The sequence below is a fragment of the Macrosteles quadrilineatus genome, unplaced genomic scaffold (assembly GCF_028750875.1).
Source record: "Macrosteles quadrilineatus isolate MER2022 unplaced genomic scaffold, UCM_ALF_1.0 Scaffold_7__1_contigs__length_78375512, whole genome shotgun sequence".
In the NCBI taxonomy this organism is placed as follows: Eukaryota; Metazoa; Arthropoda; class Insecta; order Hemiptera; family Cicadellidae; genus Macrosteles; species Macrosteles quadrilineatus.
In genome coordinates, this window is record NW_026542600.1 from 72,244,482 (window position 1) to 72,263,436 (window position 18,955).

At 33.4% G+C, this 18,955-nt stretch overlaps 1 protein-coding gene across 1 annotated transcript in view; it reads left to right on the top strand.

The window, feature by feature from the left end:
- Window positions 1-613: 613 nt before the first annotated feature.
- The window catches only part of LOC128998715 (bone morphogenetic protein 2), a 62,168-nt gene continuing 43,826 nt past the window's right edge, over window positions 614-18,955 (top strand). The window contains exon 1 of the mRNA XM_054424975.1: window positions 614-745. Coding sequence (XP_054280950.1) covers window positions 665-745 — 81 coding nt within the window. The 5' untranslated portion in view covers window positions 614-664. The remainder of the gene's footprint in view (window positions 746-18,955) is intronic.

Sequence of the window (18,955 nt, forward strand, 5' to 3'; positions counted from 1 at the left end):
GCTGGTGGCACCATAGACGCAGCTGACGACAGTACACCTGCGACAGAGTGAAGATCCAGCGGCATCACAGGTGGCGTATGTACCTTGACGAGGAGCTGGTGGCACCATAGACGCAGCTGACGACAGTACACCTGCGACAGAGTGAAGATCCAGCGGCATCACAGGTGGCGTATGTACCTTGACGAGGAGCTGGTGGCACCATAGACGCAGCTGACGACAGTACACCTGCGACAGAGTGAAGATCCAGCGGCATCACAGGTGGCGTATGTACCTTGACGAGGAGCTGGTGGCACCATAGACGCAGCTGACGACAGTACACCTGCGACAGAGTGAAGATCCAGCGGCATCACAGGTGGCGTCTGTACCTTGACGAGGAGATGGTGGCACCATAGACGCAGCTGACGACAGTACACCTGCGACAGAGTGAAGATCCAGCGGCATCACAGGTGGCGTCTGTACCGCACCTGCGGCGCGGCGGCGCCGTACACCTGACTCACTGGGGCTACCCACGCTTGTAGTGACGGTGTGTTTTGGCGCAAGACGACTATCAGAATGCCACTTGGCTATGGGCCGGCTAGGCTGCGGCTGGCTATTGCTGGCAGTGTTTGTGTGTTCGTGTCGTAGTGTGTGTCCCGTGTCGCGGTCTCAACGTCCAGGGTCACTCATGTCTCGGGACCACATCCTCCTCCTTCAACAATACGTCATGGAGGGTCTTGGACTTACCAGGCTTCCTGACACCACGAAAGTCAGTAAGAGTCTCAATTATTCACTTTTTATGGACTTTGTTAATTCACTACTACTGTTTTTTTTCAGGATGACATTTAAAAAGTGAAGTTCAAATCCGGCATAGGACTAGGTTATTTTAGGTTGGGTTGAGTTAGGTTAGGAACCAAGACGTGACTTCAATTATATTTCTTGTTTTATACAAATTTTAAGTTATATATTGTGGTAGTAGTGTAATGGAAAAGGTTCCTTTTATTATTTTATTCTATTAGGTAGTTTGTAAATGACAGACTACATGTGGATATTAAAACCCCAGTAAATACCGTGTTTAAAGTAGAAGTACAGTAATCCACTGAAAGTATAAGTTAATGTTAACGTTTAATTTCTTGGAAAACCAACATTGTAAAATTATTTCTAGTTACAATGTTTGGTACATTACAAAAAAGTAGGCCTTTGTTAAATATAATATTTTTTAAAGATTAGTCCCGTTGCACTACAGCTCGCTTTGTTGAGGCCAAGCGTATTGCGATAGAAATGTGCGCAATAGCTTGAATATATAGAAACAGGCTGAGTTACTTCAAATATATTTTGATTATAGCGTTTATATTGTTAGATACCTAGGTTTCATATTCAACTCCTTGTAAGCTAATGCTATTGTTATATGCATTTTATATCAGAATTTAATCGTTTATCTGCCCTAAATTGGATGTGATGAATTAATATCAAGTGATTTTTAAACGCGTAATACCTTTAAAGTTTGCACGCTCCTTTAGTTGAGAGTATTAATTGATGTCCAGCTTTGTGGAGGGGGGTTTACCAATTGTAATTTTTTGTTTTAACTATATATTTTTCTAGTTTGTTTAGTTAGGTTACTTTAACCATACATGGGTAATGTTTTATTTTATTTTTGAGATATGCACACTTATGATAAATGTAGCAAAAATATAATTTATGACGTAGCATGAGCTAGACTCTGATTCTACGTTATATGTGTACAGTATTGCTCATTTTGGAACTTTGGAGGGTAAAATGTCACCTCATAAAACACTATAATAGTTGCTGTACTCGCGCTTGCAACGGGAAGAGGCCGCTGAAGAGAGCAAATTTTTCTTTAGATCTATTGTATAAGATAGTTACACATCCGGCAACCGTGTTAGAAATAAAATTCAACCACACCACTCCATTTAGAAAAGTTTATGTTTTTAATTCGGATAAGTGAATGACTTATAAGACTACATAGTACGAAATATAAAAAGGCACTGATGCACTTATGAACATGCTTGAACATAGTCCCGTTGCTAAAACGATGCTACGTACCCCACTATGATAACATGGTTTAAGCCACCTTCGATAAACTGTTATAGTATATTTTTATATGAATTAAACTGAAATCGAGTAATTGCAAACTAAATCAATTGGCGCTTAATGAAAATTGCCAGTCAAGACGTTAAAAAAAACTGAAAAAAACAAAAGCTAATAATATTTGAACGTGACATTGGAAGGGCTGGAGGCGGAAACAGATAAATGATTAGGGGGAAGGGAGGGGGTAAAACGACGTGGGTAGAAGCACAATGTGAGTGTCGAATACGAACGTCATTTGAAAGTAAATCTTATAGAAAAATTGCTAAATTAGCTTAATGAAAACGTTTTCATTATAGAGTTGTTATGTCGGTAATTGGAGTATATTAATATAATTAAAATATAATTGGTATACTCTGCTTTAGTTAACACTAATTTGTATGGTGTGAGTAATAATATTGCATTTATTTTGAGAATCCCTAACGAAAACGAACTGAGTGAATAAAGAAATGGAATGCATGTATTGATTATAAAATTTTTTAATAAATCTGTTTATCTTTCATTATTTTATGTTAGTTTTTGTTTTAATTTTTTCCACCATTAATACTTTGTTAAAACCATTAGTCAAAGTGCTTGTTTATAAGTTATTAAAGTTTCAAATAAAATTTAATTGATTTAAATTTTTTTTTTTTTATATTAAATTGTTGTTTTATAATTTTTTAGTATTGCATATTTACTATTATTTAAATTAAAGATTTATTACAGTAAAGACTCTTAAATCTTTATTTCTGCGTACAACTTCTATGGGGATCAAAATGACCTATACTTACAATCATTAAGTATACACGTAAGCATACGAATGATACAAGTAACGGTTGCTTTCGCGCACAACGACTTTGAAAAAGGCTCCAGCGTTCCATTTATTTTAAATTGTTAGAAATATGTTAGTTTTAGACCAAAAACAATACCTCTGCTAAGTTCTGTTCTGGCAAAATTTGTTTTCGTTAAAAAACTACAAATGACATTTTAATACTTGTAACATTGGCCTTATGCGACCAAGTAGCCAAGATGAATTTACGAGATAACGAGGAACATGTAAACAAAGGACTTTTAGCATATAGCAAATTAACAATACGGTACAAAAGAAAATGACATTCCGATGATTACCATTGAGCATTGATGAGGAAATTAGTTACCTCATAACCTCATAAATGTGACTTTAGAAAAAGCAATGGCTGTTGTTTGGTTTCGTCGCCGTTAGTTTTCGACGTTTTCGACAATGCGCTGCCGTCGAAAAGAAATGTACGTTTTTCCTCGATCCCAGTCACTGACGCGTCGCACCAATACTCGTCGTATCAACATATGTTAAATACCACACGTTTTTGATAATGAAAATGTTAAATTTGAAGAATGAAGAGACAGATGTCTTTATAACTTTATTAAAACTAATAGAACTGAGAATGAGGATTATTTACAGGTAAAAGCAAAAAATTATGCATTCGTAATAGGAATTTTAACAAGAGCTCTAAATTAGTTATTTGGTTTTAACTTGTTTGTTTTATTTAGACATATTCTAAGTGTGGTTCAGTGTAAGAACTAATTTCTTGAGACCCTTGTAAATCATATCACATAGCCTCTAGATCATAAAATGGGTTTAAAATGCATTTTCTACATTTGTTGTCTAGAAAAATTGCCTTATATGATCCAGCTCAAAACATAAGAATATTGAAAGTGTTTATTTGCAGTTTTCTTTTACAATTCTGTCTTCCCATATAGGGAATAAGCTAGTACCGGAACTGAGAGCCTAGACAAATCTGGTGTGGATAGCTTAGGTCTATTATAGTAATAGACCATTATAATAATGGTGATCAAACCAAATCTGTGGTATAGGCTACATATTCATGCATCTAGGTGAACGTTCCATGTTTAAAGCCTATCTTTAAATTAATTTTAGCGAATTTCCCATATAGGGAGTATTAGCGAATTTCCAATATAGGGAATAAGCTATTACCGTAGTACTCATGGTAAGACCTGGACCGGGGACCGATTTACTTTTTTCATTTTGATGTCACAGAGGTCAAAACCCCATCCGTTCAAATTCATATTTTATTTGTTCGTCCATTAGCACGATAACTCGAGCAAAAAATCATTCGATTTACATGGAATTTGGTACAAACGTATAAACCTACGTTTATTCAAACTAGTCTGCTAACATGTTTAGACCATGGGAACGGGTTTATGGGGTAAAAAGTGGGTTTTCTCCTTTGGACCCTCAAAACATAGAATGTCCCAATTTGTATTTAAACCTTTTTTAAGAGCTTAAAAACAAAAATTTAGTATCTTGAGGTGACTTTGTTTGTCTTGAAAAAAAACTTTATATAGCTAAAGAGAAAATTCAAAAATTGTACTGTAAATTTAAAATTCTAATGTTATTTTTATAGGGAGTAAGTAAATTGTTGCAGTCTAATATTGTTTATAGATATTGCGAGTCCCATGCCTCACTTTAAGTTTAAGTTTCCTAAAATGAAACACTCGCTTAGCTTAGTGAAGAGGTGTTAGGTTAATGAGACATAAGACTGCTTAAGGGTGTTACTCAACGTGTAATGAACAAAAATTTAAATTTAGAAAAACAACAAAAGTAACAAAGTGTTACAACAGCAAAAGAAAACTTAAAAAAGGCAAAAATCAACAATAATAAGATAAATAAATTTACAACGTTAAATTTACAAGAAAAGAAAATCAATTGAAAATTTAAAAGAATTAGTTAGTGACAAATTATATGACTTTTATGTTTGACAAAGTTTTAGTTAGATATTTTATTCTTTCTACATACTGTCTATTGTCCCAGAAGCACACACACCGATACACGCACTCCCAAACTCCCGATCTTCTTTCTCCGGTGGCCCGTGGTGATCTCCTCGATGTTTTCCTTCAGATCCTCCAGCTCCAAGAGTCGTCACCCCTCCATCTTCTTCATTAGCCCTTCTCATTGGCTGATTACCGATAGGGTGTGTGGCTTATAGGTTAACGGTGTTTCTTGGAAGTCAGCCCTACCGGTCATCGCCTAGCTCACATCAGCTGGGAAAGGAATTTGTAAATCGATGCTCATGCTACTGTTCAACTCTGTTCACACCAACTGGTCGACTAAGTGTAATGTGAACAGAGTGTCTGCATAGATGAGCACCGTGGGTACGGGGTTAATCCCTTTTCTTACAATATATATATATATATATTGTTCAAACTTGGCAAAATTATTTATTTTATACTAAGCTATTTGTATTTTACTAAAACACACTTTATTACCCTCCTTGTAGCATCAAACCTAGGTACTCGTTAAATTTAATGTTATTTAAATATATTTGTGAAAATCATATCAGACAAATGGAAATTCGCTTGGTCTGCAGATTTGCTGTGGCAGGGGTATTTTAATAATATACAATATTTAATATATTTCGAAGAGTAGATTTATCTTTGGAATTCATGGGTTTAGGATAAAATCAAATTTTATGAAGGCCTAGCACAAAACGGCCCTTTCCATGAATGGCATAATTATTATGTAGGCCTTTAAACAAAAAAAATCTGTTAAGAGATTAACTTTTACAATAATAAGTCTTGTATAACGGCACAGCTTTCACGTGAGAATTTGGTTGGAAATAACTTATATTATTTGTAAAATCCTTATTAGTACATGAAAATGGCTTTTAAAGTGTTTAATTTATGCTTAAAATGGCGAACCAAGTACTATTGGAATACCTACAAGGACCATTAAAATAATATTTTAATAAAACCGTATAGTTTAACACTGGTTTCGCGAGGAAACAGCATTTGCAATTTGTTGTGAATTAAAACTCAGTGACCAAGTGACCAAAATAACTTTCAACTCATCACATTATCCACCGAAATGGCTGAGTAATTATCAGTTTCACTTTGAAAAGCTTATCTTTTAACACTATGACGTGGAAAAACACTGATGGATAGAAAAATTTAAGACAGCCATCTCGATGACTATTTATATTGGTATCCTGTTTAAGAATGCTAATGTTTTCATTTTGTAATTTTTTGTTGACGGTGTCAGTAATGCAAGTTTATTTACAATAGTATTAATTAAGATGAGAAATTTGTGAATAAAATTATGCATAAATAGCACTAATACGTGAGTATTACCAAATGTTTTCATCAAATTTGTTAAATATTTATTTGAAACAATTTTATAATATTATTGTTTGAATGAAAACCAAAATCTGTTGGAATTTAGAAATATGTATGTTTTATATTTTTAACCTCCTTAACAAATCAAACACCACCAAGCATTGTTCGGTTTCCTGTTACTTTAATTTAAAACGTGGACAAGAACAGTTATTTTATAATATCGACGACAGCTTTAAATTTAATCTTCTAATAACACTAGTTTATTTATTGATCCCACTTTAAAACTATTATTTGATTTAATGTGGATTTTAACATAATTGTGTGTTGAACATGGAAATAAGAGAGTTTATGATTTATTACAAAGATTTGTTTCCTTGTAACAAGACAGAGGCCTACAACCAACAAGAAACCGAAGCAGTACAACCTCCCGTTTAGTGTAAAAACCATTATTAATGTGTGCATGCGTCCTTAAATTAAATCACTGCTCAGAATTTAACACTCGTGTTGTTTAACCGAGTGAGATGACTGTTTTACTTTGTTTTACAAGTTAAACGACGCGATGTGTGTCTATCCGTGTTAATGTTTTACAACAGGGTTCAGTGCTTCTTCCAACTATACATATATACATATATACAACTATACACCATTTCAGAATATGACTATGACACAAACCACACGTGTGATTAAATGTATCCATTAAACATGAATAGCTAAACCATTAGTACGCTTACAAGGTGTCTTGTTAGAAAATAAATAATCATACTACCACTTCAATACAAAATGTGACTATTATAAACATTTATATTATAAAACTATATATGCCAATATTTCTGAAGAAAAAGGGCTGTGCTGTATTTTAAAATTAAATTGTCATTAAAACTGCATTACTTTGTTAAGCTCTTTAATTTCAGATTGAAATGTTATCAAATGTTAATAGGTTGCACTCGTGTATCCATTTAAAATGCAATATTAAGAAATTGCTTTTAGGGAACGTAACTTATGATTTAAGATGCATTTAAGAAATAACTTCACGGTTCAATACTTTGTCTATTTAGTTTTCCATAGAAAAAGATAATATTTCCACAATATTGATATTTTTTCCTACCATTGATATTCATGTATTTTGAATTTCCCAAAAAGAGAATAAGCTATTACCTGGTCTCATTGTATGACCTGGGCCCGGGATTACATTACATTATTTGTCATGAGATCCGAAGCCCCCTGACTGCATACCCGGTACCTGTCGTGAGACTTACCCGGGCCCCATGATGTAGGCCGAAGCTTACGCATCAACCTTTTGCACATCATGGGCGGATGACTTAAGGTCATCAGGCTCACCGGCTGCCGAAGCAGACCCTTCGGAAAGAGGGTTGCCCCTCAATCCTAACCAGGGTTTCCGGCTACTTGTTTAAGCGTCACTCCACCTGGGTTCCACTAGGTCGGGACCTAGAGGTCCATGGTAGAGCGCCCCGACGCATTTAGTGCAAGTAACACTCGGGACCTATCTAATCCCTGACAGGCAAGCCCGCCATCAATAGCCAGAAGGAAGGGGACCGTCAGCACGCTGACGGGGGGAACCCCAACCTCCCATTTACACCACTACCCGATCGAGGCCTTACCCAGTTGCTGGGAAACCAGAGATAACCAGAGCGATAGATCCCCAGATACCCCTGGCGGGCTCGGACCCAGCACCCGATCTACTTCGTTTGCCCGTCAGACCCAACATCACTGCCAGGCCATCAGGGTTTCCCAAAAGGAGGCAGGTATAGAAGTGGGACCCACCCGGATGAACCTATCCACCAGAGGTGGCGACACCCTTGACTCAATTGAGGTTCCGTGAAGAACCCCCCACACTCAAGATAACCATACCGTCCGTGCTCAGAGACAGGGATTGGTTTGCATAAGTGCCTACAAACCGTTGCCCTCACACTGCGGAAAGTTACGTTGCCCTTGAGTGTCCCCGTGAGCTACGGGTACTTGCCCGTTTTCACCTCCAGGAAAGGTTACTTCCAAAGTCGAGGATTTGCCACACTGAATGCTGGTCGCACACAACAAGCAGGCCGAAGCCCAAAGAACCATAGACACAGGTAGGTTAGAGAATATGATGCACTTCCATCTCTCCTAGAGCTAAACACCCCTCCATCCTGGATAAAGGAATGTCACTGGGACCCAATGCCCAGTCGTCCATGTCTGTGGCCTACTTGAAAATGCCGATACCAACACCGAGCATTTACCTCCCCTTTTGGCCCGGACTTTTTTTTCTTTTTGGGCCCGGGACTGATTTACTTTTCCGTTTTGAGGTCCCCAGAGGCAAAAAAAGGCATATGTTCATAACTAGAAATACACATGGTCCCTGAACTCTCTGCCGACCTTTTAAGGTATACTCTCCTAGACTAAACAAATTAAAATATCACATTAATAATTTCAAAAAATAACTTGAAAATAAGATGTAAAGCCAAGATTTTTTTCACGAAACTATTTTTATTTTATTACGGCTATTGGTAAAGAATTGAATTCTGGTACATAAATAAACAATGCCATGACCTCCTTTGAAAAAAAAATGATCATGTGTAGTTTTAAAATGGTGGCCATTAATAACCTTTAAACTGAAACAACATAAAAACTAGATCGGTAAACAAAACTACTGTTGTGATGTTTTATTTTGACTGTTGTCACAATTATTCTAACTACACAAAATCTAAGAAAATAGGTCTACTAATAAGGGTGATAACTCGGTTAATATCTATGGTTGTTGGGTAAGCTGGTCACTTTTCTAGTTAGCTAAAACAATTAGCCGTTTTAACTGTTGGTTATCCAATGAGCGTAAATTATTAATGTAACCAGTATCTTAAAAATAAGACATCTCCCATTTTATAGGCCGATTTTCTTAAATTTGGTATCGTTAGAGTGAGACAATTATCTTAATAAAACATTACAATAGTAGTTTCGTTTACCTATCTAGTTTTTATGCCATTTTAGTTCAAAGAGTTTTATGGCCGTTATTTAAAAACTACACATGATAAAAAAATTATATTTTTTCTCAAAATAGCTTGTTGCGTTGTTTATCTAGATACCATAAGGTTATTCTGTACAAAAATTCGTTATCAAATAAAAAAAGGTTTTGTGAGAAAAAAAATGTTCGAGTTTTAGATTTTTTTAGTTTATATTTTGTTTGTATTTTGCACAGAAATCATACCTTAAAAGGTCGGTAGAGAGTTCAAGGACCCCCTGTATGGATATGTATACAGGGTGTCCGGTCATAAGTGTTAAATAAAATTTTGCATCAAACTACATGGTAATGGCGACATAATGACGCACATTTGAGGTTCCCTACCTCAACCGTTAGGGAATAACAAATAAATTAAGATTTTTAAATTTCTTCGTTAAACAATTATTTTTAATATCGACGAAAATTTAAATAACATTCAGGAATTTATTTCTCGGGTACCGAGTTCCGCTGAGTTAAACAAAGATTACTAAAAACTTCCTTATTTAAAGGGCTTTACAATGATGTATAACTACAATTATCTACTGTCAAATCTATGGTGAATTTTACGTACTATTGTAAAAAATCACGGTTAAACCAAAACAGATATTGTAAAAAATCATGAATTTTACTTACTATTTTATGAACTGACCACTGCTGATGTGGGTTTGTGTAATTTATGATTCGTCAGACTACACTTTCATCAAACTAAAGAGTTTTTGTTTAGACTTTGGAAAATTTGTTATTAAAAAAACATAATACATTAGTAAAAAAACACAATACATTAGTAAAATACCCCCGCCGCAGCAAACCTGCTGTCTTAGCGAATTTCCATTTGGCTGAATTGATTTTCAATTGATCTATTTAAATAACATTAGGTTTAACGAGTACCTAGGTTTGCTGCTACAAGGAAACTAATAAAGTGTGTGTTTTAAGTAAAATAATTATTGCTTAGTATAAAATGAATATATTTGCCAAGTTTGATCAAAAGATATCCATAAACAAGCAAACTACAACATTTTACAATATTCTCCATAAGAATAACATGGAAATTTTAAATTGACCATTTTTTTAGTTTTCTCCGTAACCAATAACCGAACAAAAACACTTTGATATACTGAATTGTTTGTTTTTTTAAGCTCTTTAAGAAGGTTTAGAGGAAAATTGGGAAATTTTGTGTTTTGAGGGTCAAAAGTGAGAAAAACCAATTTTTACCCCATAAAACCCCCCATAAAACCCTGTTCCCATGGTCCGATCATGCTGGATCGCGAACTCATTCAAGTTTATCCCGCCTTACACCTTTAAACCAAATTTCATCAAAATCGGATAAAAATTACTCAAGTTATCGTGTTCACGGACACATATATATATATATACATATATAAAAATTTGAACGAATGGTGTTTTTGGCCTCTGGGGACATCAAAATGAAAAAGTAAATCGGTCCCGGGCCTAAGTGTTACCATGAGACCTACGGTAATAGCTACTTCCCTATAGGGAAATTCGCTAAAAACACAATACAAATCAAATCTATGACATACTTAGTCCGAAGCACAACTTTTAGTGGAATCGCAGTTTGGGTGTAAAGTGCCCTCCGTTTTCCCGCAAGCAGGCCCTAGCTCGCTTGTGAATTGCGCCAACTGTGACCTCATACGTCAATTTTTCCCTTACTTTCCCAGCACCCTCAAAGATTCTTTACCGTAACTCAACTTCAGAGTTTACAACAGTCGAGTAAACTAGACTTTACATGTAACCCCAAACAAAAAAATCTAGTCTGGAGATCGAGGAGGCCATGTCACACTTCCTCCACGTCCAATCCATGTCGGGTAGTTTTGGTATAGCCACAACCGATTCATTGTGTAACACTTCCGCGAGTTAATTGAAATTTTACCTGAAATATGAAAAATATACGATAACCGTAACATTATCACAAATCCATTTTGCTACAATATGTTTCTTTTCTTAGCTTAATAGTTATAAAAATACAAATCATTCGTTGCCTGCAGTTAAATGTATTATTCTTCACAATAGCTTTTCTTTGCCCTACCATGTTTTTTCACAATGATAGAATTACATTAGGAAATTTTAAACTTGGTAAAAACTATTATACACCATTGTAAAGCCCTTTAAATAAGGAAGTTTTTAGTGATATTTGTTCAACTCAGCGGAGAAATAAATCGCTGAACGTAATTTAAATTTTCGTCAGTATTAAAAATAATTGATTAACGAAGAAATTTGAGTAGAATATTTTCCGTACGCCAACGATTATGTGTTATATCTATTTAAAGTTTTGTGAGGATTCTGGAAATGACATTTAAATTAACAATTAGTGCATTTTTAACAGAGTAATATAACCTTTTTCATAAAAACTACAATAATTTTTGGAAAACCTTAATTTATTTGTTATTCTCTAACGGTTGAAGTTGGGAACCTCAAATGTGCGTCATTATGTCGCCATTACCATGTAGTTTTATTCAAAATTTTATTTAACACTTATGACCGGACACCCTGTATATACATGTCTGTTAGCACGATAACTCGAGTAAAATCATCTGATTTTGATGAAATTTGGTACAAACGTCTTAACCTACATTTATTTTATTCGAATGAGTTTACGAACCAGCATTATCAGACTATGGACACGGAGATTTGTGGGGTTAATTTAGGTTTTCCCATTTTTACCTCAAAACAAAAGTTTTTGCTAATTTTAAATTTCTATGTTGTTCTTATGGAAGATAAGAAACTTTTGTAGTTTGCTTGTTTATGAACATATTTTATCAGATTTGGACACTTACTTTTGGAACCAGGAATTGCAAATTTGTAGTTTCAGCTTAGAGTAAAAACCTATGTTTGTTGGGAAATGTAATTTTGGTCAATAACAACCACGTCTTTATAACGTACGTGTTGTGGTATAACGTGTTAAAACGTATAACACGTACGTATAACGTGTAACACGTAATACTGTATAGGGGGTACTGGTCGCCATTTCCGTTAAAAGTATTAACGTATCAGTTTTGTGACGATTAATCTTCATTCAAGGACTTGAGTTTAAGTACAACAGCTCCGGCTTTAGATTAAACAGACAATCTTGTGTTGCTCGGGAGCAGAATGAAACCCCAGTCAGTGTGTGACTTTGACACGTTCAACTTTCTTATTGAAGTCTGTAAGATTGGATTTCCGGAATTTCATTTGGAAACAAAACTTGAGAAACAAAAATACTGTTTCAATATTACTTTAAAAACAATTTTGCAGCTTGGAAGTAAGTAGATGAAAACTTGAGATGACGAATTATACTAATTTAGAAGGAGTTAGAGAATGTTGTAGTGAATAAACTAAGACTATCTAAAAGAATAAAGTTGTATTGAATATATTTACTGTTTCAGTAACCTTGGACCTATTTACATATTTAACTACATTCACTGAAAGAATATGTACAATAACACATATTTAGAAATGAACCAATTACATTGTGAAGTCCTTTTTCATGTAAAACTCCACCATTGTGTCCGATTTGTTTTAAAGTAGCCTAATATTTTTTTACTTAAAACAGTTACAGATAATGAAATTCCAAATCTTGTAAATAAATTTAAACAAACGTTTCTTAAACATCCTCATGGCCATTTTCTAATAAATAGGAATCTAATGCAACCTAAATGTTACAAAGAAAGCTATGTTTGAAAATGCTATACGAATAAAATAACATGAATGTCTGAGCCTAAAAATAAATTTATTTCGAAGAAGTTACGAATATTTTTAAACAATAACACTTTTAAAGCAACAAGATAATTAAAAATTATCTTTTCATCTTAAAAACAAATCCTGTTCTTAGAAATTAAATCAAATTGACAAATAATCTAATTAATAAACACTTGAATCATGTAGGAAATACTCAATTCAGTTTTATTAAATCACAGAGATGTTAAAGGCATTACCGGTATTCTTGGTATTATTGAAATATTTACCTCGCAGCAATTTCGGGAATACTTCATTTTCTTGTTCAGGTAAATATTAAAATAACTATGATTTTATCATAGCTCTCTGTACATCTACTTACCAATCCACATATAAATGTGTTAAATTGATTAAGCAGTATCAATTTGCTTAACAGGTTTGCAAGAGCAGTAAATATGATTTATATCACATAGGAAACAATAGAAGTATGATAATACCAGTTTCATCGTAGAGCAGTCGAATATTTTATCGTGTAACTACTAATCCATAGACAGCTTTTCGACCAACACAACACTAAATAGAAAATACCTGGATGTTGTAAGTTGGCCTAACGTGAATTCGATAAACATGATAATCTATCACTTTACAACATTATGATGACTGTAGCTGGTATATCAGTGACTGTAGGAAGCCTAACATTAAGTTAGGGAGCGAGTTGTATGGTGGTAGAGCACGGGGCTTCGATCCCTAAGGTCCTGGGCTCAAATCCCGCCAAACACCAATAAATTTCTTTTATCTAACGCTGCAATATGTGAAACAGTCCCGGGCTGTAGCCTAACGCCCTAGGACATGGTAGGGTATTAAAAGAAAAACATTAGGTCCGTACATCCTCAGGCAGTTTGACATTAATTAATAAATATAAGCGTCTATCGTGCGATAGTCTAACATTATTTAGGTCATAGCCTAGATCACAAAGAACTATTTTTTGACCATTAGTTATTAGAGCTAATCATTTTGTTCGGATTTGGTTCAATCAACCTATAGCGATCAGTTTTCTTAAATCATCCATGTCACAGGAATGATGGTTGATCGTTGGGATGAATTAATAATGTTAAAAATAACAAACTGTACTGTAATAAAAAGTTAAATTAAACTGAGGTGTTTTTATCCAAGAAAGGAAAATAACACATTAAACTTTAACACAACAGATGATACCAAGAAAAACATTAATTAGATCTAAACAACGAAAGGAGTTATAACTGAATTCTATGTTAAAATTTGTGTTTTCATAAATCATGAATCGTGAGCCAAAGAAATCACAAAACCTAACTGGGTCAGTATCTTATAAGGATTCTATAACTTACAGCTTGGAAGCTTTTGATCCCTAGATACTTCCAACGACTTTAAATCAGCTTCAAAGTGATTTCTTCGAAAGGTTTTCCTCCGGCATCAACACTAATTTAATTATGTTTTATTTGTTTCTGATTTTGAGATTACGATTCTTAAAACCTCATACAAAATAAAACAAAGGACGTCCATTAAAACCGTTCCAAAATTAATTGTATTATTAGATTGTAAAAGTCGCTATAGTATATGATATGATGTTATCATCAGTTAGAGTTATTGCTTAATAAAAATAGAATCAACACCCCCGCAACAGCAAACCTGCAAACCTGCAAACAAAGCAAATTTCCATTTTCCAGTTGGATTTTTACCATAGAATTTCCTTTAATATGATATATTTATTCCCCAATTAAATAAAATGAGGATTTAAAAGTACCCATGTTTGTTGCTAAAAGGATGGAGAAGAGGTTTTATCTTAATATTATGGGATAAAATAAATAAGTTCAAATTATATCAGCAAACAAGCAAAATACAAAAATTTTTCTCCATTAGATTAACATGAGATTTGTAAATGCGCTGTTTTTACTTTCTCCCCCTATACATTGTGTATGAAGAATAGTAAATTGCAATACTAGGGCCGAAAGTGGCATTTTCCAGCGAGCGATCAACTTTCAGTTGTACTAAAAAAACAATTTTAATTACAGCACGGGATCAATGAATGATTTGTATTGGTCTTAAACTGTGTGTTTTTTTAAATTTACGTTTTCTGGCAAACAAAAACATCGGCTATTTATAGCAAAAAATTTACAATTAGTATTTACTATCTCCCATTGTATCTTTTACGTTTGTAGCCTTCACAATGTTTTAACGACTCTTCCTGGACTATAAAAGAAGGTATTTTTTCAGTGGTCTTCAGGTTTCTATCTCACATGCTAAGTATATTATTATTTAGAAGTTTATTGTTGGTACGTTTGAAAAGATAAGCTTCGGTGGCGAGGTAGGATTAAGGTGGTATGTATTACAACATCAATAACGATTGTAACAGCTAGGCGAAGCACTCGCAGTCAATTATGAGGCATTGTAGTGAATAATAACTTCTGCATCCATTAGAGTGACAAGAGCATATGATACTAAATTGTTTTGTGCTTTATTGTGTAAATCATGATCAAATAAAATGGGATGACGGTTGAGTATTTAACAGGTATTTAAAGGAGATTTAATATTTATGATTCCTCATACAAAGCTCTAAACTGAAAGTCACTAAGGAATTTGCTTCGTGTATATTTTTAGATTTTGTAAATGTTCTTGTAATTCATTAATTTATTAACAATTATCATAGCTCGTCTTGCAATGGTTAGAAACCAAACCTTACTCATTAGAAAGGGATGTAGATTGGTGATTTGCATTTTTAAATCGTTTGATACGATATGAAGCAGACTAATTCAGGTATTATCACCAAAAAAACTAGCATTAAAAAAATAAAATAAAGAGTCAATTTTCAAACGAATCTCCCAAAAATCTGTTTATCAAACGTTAAACCTTTGTAAAAAAAAATAAACTTACCTTATTTTAAAATGCTTTTGATTGGTTTTAAATGTGGGTTTATTAGATGTAAAAATGATTAACGGTACAGTTTTAATGTAAGTTGGCAGTGAGTTGTAGGATTTATTTATAAAACACAAAATATACAGAATAGTGTGACAGTTGATTTTGAAAGCGAATTCCCAATCATCAGTTTTGAAAGTTACGTCTAGTCAAAATAAATAACCACTTATCAGCTTAAACTGATAATTCCCATAACAATTGGTTCATATGTAAAACAATTGAACAGTCACGTTGTAAATGTGCATACAATGAACACAGGTATTATGATGAATCGATTGAATGGCGATTAGGTGTTAATTAATTTAGTCAAAATTGGTTTAGTGTTTTATTTTTTTGTAAGCTAACATTCATGCGTAGTAATAAGTGTTGTCACAATATGGAAGAAAGATTTAAGATATTCATAGTTTTACAAGATAACTCCTCAAATTTTTATGTATAAATGGCTAATACAGGTATTAAAGAGAATCAAACTAATAAAAAATTACGAACATTTCCCGGAAGTTCTGACATTCACAAAACTTCCGAAACAGTATTCGAAAAAATGAAAATGTTGAATGGACTTACGCTTTGATAGAGCAGTTTAAGTTATCACTAAAAAGCATCAATACTCATCTAACAAATAATGGTTTAGATAAAGTAACTGGTTGAAAATAACCGAATGTACACAATTTCTTAGAGCTCTGCCATTTGACAGGCAATATCTTCACACATTATTGCACGATCCTCACATATTTATATCTCACATACAAAGCCCATTTTTGACGAGTTGAAAAATTTTAATACATAGATAGCTTTATAAATATCACCTTCATATTAAACTCTCAGAGAATTGGTCTAGCGTTTAATATCTCATACATCGTCTGCATAGCTGGAAAACAAAGAAGGACATTTTTCCACGAAAAAATTAAATGATCCTAATCAACCATTTATACAGAGTGGCTAATAAGTCCAGGGACAGTTAAATATTTAAAAATAATAAACATTCTACATAATTTGGATTAAAGCACCTTCTCATGAGGGCGGCCCGATTTGAGTTAGGATAAAAATCATGTAAGCATAAGTTGATACGCACATCAAGTTGAAGGTATTTGTGGCAAATAAAATGTATCTCTGAAAACTTGAACCTAAACGGACAACCTAGTGAAAATTGCAGGCATTTAAAGATTCTGAATATGCAATTCAATGATAGGCTACTTACTGAGGACATCCGCAATGATTCAGAAGAACATTTTGAAAGTAGGAATATTTTGATAAGCTCATAAAATTGGAGTTTTTTTATTAGCAGAAACACTACAACCCCTAAATAAATCGGAAGACTGATTCAAACATGGGGTCCGGCCATCGATTTTATATTGCAAATTCTATAAATCTTTGAACGCCTGCCATCTTCACTCAGTTTTTCTTTCAATTCATGGAATTTTTTTCTACTAACAAAGACCTTTAATTTGATATGCATTTTGACTCATGCTTACAATTAAATTTTCTTCTAACTCTGAGGAGGTAGCGTATCGCTGAATAATTTGCCACTCTGTATATTTGACAAAAGAAAACAAGTGTATTTCTACGAGTATTTTATTTATTACCTATTAAACCTATTTAAGCTCAAAACATTTAAGTGGTAATTTTGTAGCTTCTTCTGTAAAAAAATTTACAAACTCAGTTTAATTTTAATAACAATTCAAAAGAACCATAAATTCATGTAGGAATTTCTTGAGGGGATCACACTTTTGCAATCAAATGTTTTATAAGTACTTGAATCTACTAATGTGAACTCTTTTAGGTGGCGGGGGAAAGGTGTTGAGGAAATGACAAACAAAAAGGCACTTAAATTGTATTTTATTTACATCAGTTTAAAGGTTTTCAGAAACCACGCTAATGCGGAAACACCTGTCACGCTGACAGCCTCTGAAATGTTTTTGAAATATGGAATGTTCCCGCAAATAACACTCTTTGTTTACCAACAGGAATTTACTACTCTGTCTAAATAGCTTCTGCCCCTAACTAAACCAACTCATTTAAACAACTTCAGAAATAACCGTTACTTTTAAACCATTCTATTTTGGAATGTTTAATTTTCCTTATGGTTCATAATGTTATATTTAGTTTTGCAGGTTTATCTAAACGAGTCATCAATATTTCAGACTTTTGACCCCTTTACTAACAGTATCGTATAAAGGATAAATCCAGTTTTATCTATGTTAGTTTATATGTAGTAAAAATACACTTGGTTTTGCCCCGTTGACTTCAAATGTTTTCAGTGCTTACCGAAACTATCAGTGTACTTTTCTTTTTTAAATAATACTTTTCAGAAGAAAATGTATTTATGGTTGTTCATGGACAAGAGGAATTTATGTAGTCAGAGTGTAATTCATAATATTAAAATTACGGCCCTTATTCAAAAGTATTAGGTTTAGGATAACACGTTTTGCGGAAACTATTTTAATATAAAATTTGACTATTTTTCGAAATACTTAAATCAACGTGTATTCAATAAATTAACAATTACCTTCAACAGTTCACCCATGATATTCAGTTAAATTACAAGTCTAATTATAGGTTGTCATTATATTCAGTATAAACGTTTTCCAAACAATATTTTATAACATAAGACTATTTGTATAGATAAAGTCAAGGTCTTCAAAACATTTTATATAATTTCATTCCAATCCACTTAGTCTGCAGGTTTACTGCGGTGGATTATATTAATTTAATATTAATTCTAAGAACCATTAGTTGAAAGATAGTACCTTGTCAACATTAATTTGATAAGTTCTACGTATCACGTTCTTAGGCTACTATATTAATATTATTGATTATTTCTATTTGGATAGGTAAAAAAAAATGTCCATAGATAACTCCAGGAGGAAATTTCATATTTTTCCTAGTTTAAAACTAGTATACAAAACAATCAATGAGTTATTTGGTTATTCAACATTATTCAATAATCTCACATAGTCTTAAAGAGGTAAAACCTTTTAAATTGTTGAAGGTCAAGTTAAAAAAATTTTATTTAATTGAATAGTAAGGAATTCACACAGTTTTCATAAGCAATTCTTTTTCCTATTTTTGTCTGTGGTGTTTAACACTTAAATTACTATTAAAAGTTATGACAAATCTTTATAGTCATTATAGTTCTTTGTTCCTGTTGATATTTAAATTATAAAACTTGTAAAACTC